The 8120-nt window shown below is 46.2% G+C and overlaps 1 protein-coding gene across 1 annotated transcript in view; it reads left to right on the plus strand.

Moving 5' to 3' along the window:
- Positions 1 to 8120, plus strand: part of LOC139025552 (SLAM family member 9-like) — a gene marked incomplete at its 5' end in the record, with an annotated part of 15423 nt that continues 7303 nt past the window's right edge. The window contains one exon of the mRNA XM_070440692.1: positions 1 to 127. Coding sequence (XP_070296793.1) covers positions 1 to 127 — 127 coding nt within the window. The remainder of the gene's footprint in view (positions 128 to 8120) is intronic.

Genomic DNA, 8120 nt, shown 5'->3' on the forward strand with positions numbered 1-8120 from the left:
TTTTGCAACGCTGGTCGATATGACGGATTCGTAAGGGAATGTAGCCTCCATTATAAAGATAACTTGAAAACAAAATATGATGAAAAGTATTACGTGGAATGGCCGTTGCTTTGGTGTCATGTTTCAGGTAAGACACTCATTCAATCATAAGACATTGTCTGTGTTTTGGTGTATTTTTCGGGGAGGCACCGAAAATTTGCGTAAAAACAAGGTGTAATGGGAAACATGATGACTGTTGTCTATTTAATAGCCTATGTAAAAAAAAAACATATACATATTGTATCTGTCCCTAACTATATAAACTATTTAAAATCATGCAGCAGTAAAACATATATTGCGGCCAGTTCTGAAGTTTAGGTTGGTGCAGCAAGCACGCATGTTTGGCCTATTTTTTGCGTGGTAAATTTTGACTACATGAATGTGTTTCTCTATTTTCATACGGCTAGGGCTACTGTAGTTTCTGAAAGTTATAATGCGTTAACATATATTTTTGTGATGATGTTTATTATTAAGCATAGTCCTTTAGCCTAACTTAACAGTTTGATGTGTTTTCAGACACTTGCAAAAATAGTGGCAGCTAGATGAMTTTATAAAATAGAATGTGTTTKAACACWTTATTAAACTGTGTAAAAAGCTATATCTTTTCGAATATTTGTTTTTTTTATGCCGGTATTTGCTTACCCTGTATAAGCAGGAAAACAAATAGACATAGAGAAACACAGAGCACCTGTAACGGTCGTCTGTTGAAGAAGGTGTGGACCAAAGCGTAGCGTGGTAAGTGTTCATGCTTTTTATTGAAACTGAACACTAAGAACAAAATAACAAAGAGAATAACCGAAACAGTCCTATCAGGTGCAAAACATTAAACAGAAAATAACTACCCACAAAAACCATGTGGGAAAAAGCTACCTAAGTATGGTTCTCAATCAGAAACAATGATAGACAGCTTCCTCTGATTGAGAACCACACCCGACCAAACACAAAGAAATACAAAACATAGGAAATGAACATAGAATGCCCACCCAAATCACACCCTGACGAAACCAAAATAGAGACATAAAAAGCTCTCTACGGTCAGGGAGTGACAGCACCACGTCAATGTAGACATTTAGGGCTTGTTTCCTGGACACAAATTAAGAATGAAAGTGGCTTTTAGTCAAGGACCAGTCTGACAACATTTTTGAATCTCTAATCAACTGTCAATTTGGATATTTGCTAGCTATGAAATGCATTCTAAATGTGCGTCAGTCAGGCTTCAGACCAAGGAATAGCACCATTTCGGGAGCATCACTGGTTTAAAATTAGGGTACTAGGGAGTAACTAGTCCCCCTTTATTAGAAAAGGGGTGTTTTTTAAAGTACCGGGGTAAGAAACACAAGCTGCTTTACGAAATTAAAAACAATAGCAGCATTGATTTAAATTGTGAAATAACAGTCTAGCTATGTTTCTCTTCATTGAGTATAGAAGCAGGCTGTTTTGAATTTCTAGTCTCGCTCAACCCTCTCACTTTTCCCACTGTATTTCATAGCCAGGTTCGATATAGCCAAATGTAGTCAAGTCTCCCTCTGTTGCTCAGAGAAAACGGCTTGGTTCTAGCCCTTACCGTTCAAAAGATATGATCCATAATATCGGCGCATTGGCGAGCATCATTTTAAAAGCAGGCCTAAAACTAGCCTGCTTGTGAGCTGGACTGTTAACTATTAAGTTTAGGCTACACCTTGTTCAGTCCTTTTACCTCATTAACTATCTATGGCTAACATCTTGGGTCGAGTTCAGCAGGACGACACGTTTTGAAACGTACAGATAGAAATATGCTATGTAGAACAAACATGCCTCTGACATGTTGCATAACGAGTAAAGTCTGCTCTATTCATGGGACTTCTATCTGCAACATTCAAGAATGTTTTGTAACTTAATGTGACCCTGTTAACATTACCAGTAACATTACCTGCAACTCAATATTATGAAGGCGTTCTAAATGTCTTGTACACTCAGTTTATATTCTTATATTTGTTTGTCATATTTCTGCTGTTGGGAAGAGAATAGTTATGCAGAAAGCCATGTATGTTTGTGCACATGGAAGTCAGTGATTTATGTTAACTATAGGCTAATTATAATTTTGACAATAACTATACTAAACCATAATTCAAATGATAAAAATGTGACTTCATGATATTTTAGTCAAAATTACTAAGACTACAATAAATAAAAAAGAGTGCCAAAATCACACTGGTTTTGATAGGAAGAAACACTGCTGCTCTATTCATTGACTTATCTAAAGCGTTCAACACTGTCAACCACTCTTCTCTAATTCAAAGGTTTTCTGAAATCGGCCTGGATCAGGCCTCATGTACGCTACTAAAGACAACGTTAGTAGTTTTGTTAGCTATACAGTGGGTCATTCTAGATAGTTTTAGAAGGAGACTTAACATATTTTATTAACTGCTTTTTATTAACACATTGGCATACCTTGTTTTCATGAAAAGTTGTGTTCGCTTTCTCGTGAGGCAGTAACCAGGCAGGCAGGACAGGAAGGTTGTCAATAGTTACCAGCCAGAATTTCTAAATTGGGTTATTTTGTAAAGAAAAGTGTCTATGTAGGCTGTACCTTGATTTTAGCATGTAAATCTTGGTGGGGTGTCACGCCCTGGCCTTAGTATTCTTTGTTTTCTTTATTATTTTAGTTAGGTCAGGGTGTGACATGGGGAATGTTTGTGTTTTGTCTCGTCTTGGGTGGTTATATGGTAAAGGGGGTGTTGGGTTTAGTGTATGGGGTTGTGGTTAGTGAATGTGTCTAGGTAAGTCTATGGTTGCCTGAGTGGTTCTCAATCAGAGACAGCTGTCTTTCATTTGTCTCTGATTGGGAGCCATATTTAAGGCAGCCATAGGCATTATGTGTTTGTGGGTAATTGTCTATGTCATTGTGTAGTGGTCAGTGTCAGCACCATTTGTTTATATAGCTTCACGGTCGTCAGTTTGTTGTTTTGTTAGTTTGTATTAAGTGTTTCGTTTCGTGTTCATCGTTCTAAAATAAAAATAAGATGTATTTCTCGCACGCTGCGCCTTGGTCCGCTTCTTTCTCATCAAGACGATCGTGACAGAATTACCACCGTAACGGGACCGAAGCAGCGTGTCAAGCGGCAGCACGGAACATACACAGGATTTATGGAATGGAGAGGATTGGACTATACTTACGTGGGAGGAGATCGACAGGTGTGGGCGATCGACCCAGGGCGATTGCCGAGCCCGCCTGGGATTCTCTGGAATCAGTGCGAGGAGGTAATCGGCGAATGGAGGCGCAGCTAGGAACCTGTGAGTCAGCCCAAAAAGTGTCTTGGGGGGGGATACAGAGAGGAGTGTGGCGAAGTCAGGTAGGAGAACTCGGCCAACTCCCGAGCTTTACGGTGGAGCGCGAAAGTACGGGCAGACACCGTGTTATGCGGTAGAGCGCAGGGTGTCTCCTGTACGTGTGCATAGCCCGGTGCAGGTTTATTCCACCTCCCCGCACTGGCAGGGTAGACTGAAGTATTGAGCCGGATGTATGAAAGCCGGCCCAACGGATTGGCTCCAGTGCGTCTCCTCGGGCCGGCATACATGCGCACCAGCCTTACGCATGGTGTCCCCGGTTCGCTCTAACACAGCCCAGTGCGGGTTATTCCACCTCCCCGCACTGGTCGGGTGCCACGGGGAGCATACAACCAGGTAAGGTTGGGCAGGCTCAGTGCTCAAGGGAGCCAGTATAGGCTGCACGGTCAGGTATTTCCGGCTCCGACCTCCCCGCCCACCCGCCCAGTAACACAGTGCTACACCACGCACGAGGGGCTTCCTGTGCGTCTCCAGAGCCTGTTCCTCCTCCACGCACTAGCCCTGTGTGCGTGCGTGCTCCACCTATTACCCCAAGTGCCTACACCACGGCCACCAAGCCTCCTGTTGCGTCTCCAGAGTCCTGTGCATCCTGTTGCTGCTCCCGGCACTAGCCCTGGAGATCGTGTTCCAGCCCGGTACCACCAGTTCGGCACCACGCACTAGGCTAATGTCGTCTCCAGGGTCCAGTATGCCCTGTTCCTTTCTCCCCACTAGCCTTCAGGTGGCGTGTCTCCAGTCGTGTACACCAGTTCCGGCAGACGTGGGGGGGTTTGGTGGTTCGTGTTGGCCGGTGAGAAGGTATCGGGCAGTTTGGCTGGTTTGCTTGTGCGTGAGTCAGGCCGCTCTGGTAGATGTGAGCGGTTGTTGTCTGTGGGTGCGCGTTCTCCTGAGTTGTCAGGTAGGAGTCGTGCTGCGGTGGTGAAGCTTGCTCCAACGCTATGTGTGTGTAGCGGTCGTGGTGCTGGGGTGGGTGTGAGTCACGTGCGAGCGGGAGTGTTTTTGGTGGGGAGGGTGTCGTAGTGGTTCGGGGTCCTGCCCAGCGCCTGTCAATTGTGGTATAGCGTCATCGGGGTCTGAATGCCGTCTGCCCAGCGCGTATGTAGCCGTCGTGGCTTGTGCACAGCGCCGTTGAGGCCGTCCGTCTGCGCCCAGCGTTGTCTGAGCCGGTAGGCGTCCGTGCATGCCGTCTCCGACAGCTCTGTCCTGAGCGTCCGTCTGCCAGCGCCGTCTGAGCCTGTTGCGTCGTCTGGCGCACGCGCCGGTCCTGAGCCGTCCGTGTTTGTTTGCTGCGCAGCTGCGTCCCTGAGCCGTCCGTAGCAGTGCCACGGAGCCCGCCCCAGAGCCGCCAGCCATCAGGAGCCGCCAGTGTACCTGCTCAGCCAGCCAGGAGCGCCAGGCGCAGCACAGTCCAGGAGCGCCAGAGGTCGCCAGCGCACCAGGAGCAGTCCAGAGTCGCCAGCCGGTCCAGCGGAGAGCGAAGTGCCGCAGAGTCCCCAGCCAGCTCAGAGTCGGCGAGTTCAGCCAGCCATGGTGAGCAGCAAGTCGAGCCAGCTCAGCCATGGAGCAGGCAGAGTCGCACGAGCGCAAGCCATGGGGAGCAGTCCAGAGCCTACATGTGGTCCCGTGGCGAGCTCATTGGAGCAGCCCAGAGTCCTATGGGCCGTGTATGTTGCACGGGGCCAGCCAGGGGAACGGTCTCGAGTGCGAGAAGGGGTCTATTGCAAAAATAAGTGCCTTGCCACGGCTCTGTCAGCCAGGACCTTCCAAGCCTGGCAGTTGCAGTTTCGTTGCAGGATCGTTATTCCAGATGACTCTAAATGCTTGGTATTCTTGGATCAATGTGGTTGGTAGTGGGGTCACTTGTCCTCTGCTATCGGTTTTTCTGCATTGTCTGATGCCTGATGCGCTCCGCATATTGGAAGGCCACCCCGGATCCTCCCGCCTTTCTTTGTTTAGGTTTTGTGGCCGGTCCGACCTTTGGGGGGTACACTGTTCACCGCCCTGGCACTTAGTATTCGCTTTGTTTTCGGTTTATTATCTTTAGTTAGGTCAGGGTGTGACTTTGGTGGATATGTTTTGTCTTTGTGATCTCATCTTGGGTGGTTATATTGGTAAAGGGGGTGTTGTTAGTGTATATGGGGTTTGTGTTACGTGAAATTGCTTAGGTAAGGTCTGTGTGCCTGAGTGTCTTCTCAAGTTCAGAACAGCGTCTTATATTTGTCTCGTGATTGGGAGCCATATTTAAAGGCAGGCCATTAGCATTATGTGTTTGTGGGTAATTGTCCTAATGTCATTGTTGTGGTCAGTGTCAGCACCATTTGTTTATTAGCTTCACGGGTCGTGCAGTTTGGTTGTTCTTGTTATTTGTAATTAAGTGTTTCTTTCGTGTGTTCATGCGTTCTATGTCAATAAAATAAGATGTATTGTCTCGGCATCTGCTGTAGGGGGTCGGTCGCGACGGGCACGGTCGTGAAGTCCGCGATCTTTCGTCTCACTATCTCACTAGGCGTGGGATCGTGACAGTGGGGAAAAAAATAGTAGGATCCATAGTGCCAGAAAATCCCACTACACAACACAATATCAAACAATATCATTAATTGCACTATAACGGCTGGACAAATAGTCCCCACAAGTGCTTCTGTGGTACCTGGTTAGGGCCTACGTAATGCGGTCCCAACAGCAGAGTCCCAACACCTTACCACTCCTACACTCTGCTTTCAGCGGAGCTTGTCTGGCGCGAAACAGTTAATTCAGCCTAATTTACTGCTTTAAAAAAAACATAGCTGATATGGCGTAATTGCTTATACAAATGATGGTTTCTACTGACAATTGAGATGTACAAACTATGGCATAATGGAACGACAAGTAGATAAATCAAATCAAATGTGTCACATACACATGGTTAGCAGATGTTAATGCGGAGTGTAGCGAAATGCTTATGTTTAGTTCCGACAATGCAGTAATACCAACGAGTTCATAACCCAAACAATTCCACAACTACTATTATACACACACAGTGTAAGGGATGAAGAATATGTACATAAAAATATATGAATGAGTGATGGTACAGAACGGCATAGGCAAGATGCAGTAGATGATATAGAGTACAGTTTATACATATGAGATGAGTAATGTAGGTATGTAAACATATAAAGTGCCATTGTTTAAAGTGGCTAGTGATACATGTATTACATAAAGATGGCAAGATGCAGTAGATACATATGAGATGAGTAATGTAGGGTATGTAAACATTATATTAAGTGGCATTGTTTAAAGTGGCTAGTGATAAATTTTTACATACATTTTTCCAATATTAAAGTGGCGGAGTGAGTTAGTATGTTGGCAGCAGCCACTCATGTTAGTGGTGGCTGTTTAACAGTGTAACGGTTTCTCCTCTCTCTCTCTCATCCGAAGAGGAGGAGCATGGATTGAACCAAGACGCCAGCGTGTACTTAGACATGATATTTATTTAGACACGACAAAACAACGAAGACAAAAAACGAACTATACTTGAATTAACTAACAAAATAACAAACGAATGTAGACAAACCTGGACGTAAGAACTTACATGTAACACGAAGACGCACGAACAGGGAAATGACTACATAAAAACCGAACGAACAAATGAACAAACAAACCGAAACAGTCCGTATGGTGCAACATAGACAGACACTAACACAGGAGACAACCCCCCGACAAACAATGTGACAACACCACCTTAATATGATTCTCAATCAGAGGGATGAAAACCACCTGCTCTAATTGAGAACCATATTAGGTACCCATTAACCAACATAGAAACAGAAACATAGACTGCCCACTTCGAAATCAAACTCACGTCCTGACTCAAGCTGAACAGTCAGGAACGTGACAAAAAGGTTGAGCCATTGAGAGAAGACCGAGGTTCAGGAACGTGAGACAGAACAGGTTCCTGGATTGGCGCTTTGAGAGATGAGAGCTGTTGTTTGTGTTCTGAGGTGGTCTCGTCGGTCGGTCTGGTCGGTTCCCCGGTGCGCTTGTTATGATGCGAGTGCCACTGTCTAGGCGATGATGTGGTAACGCGCGTTGTGTGGCTGCTGGGGTCTGGTACGTGGCCGTTTTCTGGATGAGATGAGGTCGGGTGTGAGACTCGGCAGTGGCTAGGATTGGGTCTGTGCGTGTCAGCTTGGATGATAGGAGAGGCGATATCCATAATTTCGATTAGAGGACAATTAATCAAAGATTCCGGGAGTTCGCGTGGGTCGGTGGCGTGACGTTGCTTGTTGACGCGCGGAGGCCGGGGAACTGTGCAAGTCGGAGATGATTAGCGGGTCTGTTGGTTGTGTGTGTGGCGGGTCTGGAGGTGGTCATAGGTACAGGTCGGGGACGGGTGGAGGGGTGGTGGCGGCGGTGAGTGAGAGGGGGTAGTGTTGAAGGATTGGCTGAGCGGGGGAGTGGGGGCCTGTTTGAAAGTGTACAGCGATGCAGAGTGGTGGAGGTGTTGAACCGTGGGTGCCTGGGTTTTCTTAGCTCGAGTGGTAAACTCAGGCGCTGTACGAACCAAGGTATGCAGCCGGTAGGATAAATACAATGGGGCATGATTAAACAGAACAATGAATATATTCAAGATGAGTTGTAATTTCTCCTAAACCGACAGGTTTATTGAGGCAACATGTACAGCCACGAAAGGGTTACACAGGTAGGGGACATTAGTGAGGTGAAAATATACGAAAGTAAATGTGAGGCACTATTGAAGCCTGGTGGTCTCTTGAGTG

The sequence above is a fragment of the Salvelinus sp. IW2-2015 genome, unplaced genomic scaffold (genome assembly GCF_002910315.2).
Source record: "Salvelinus sp. IW2-2015 unplaced genomic scaffold, ASM291031v2 Un_scaffold2840, whole genome shotgun sequence".
NCBI lineage: Eukaryota > Metazoa > Chordata > Actinopteri > Salmoniformes > Salmonidae > Salvelinus > Salvelinus sp. IW2-2015.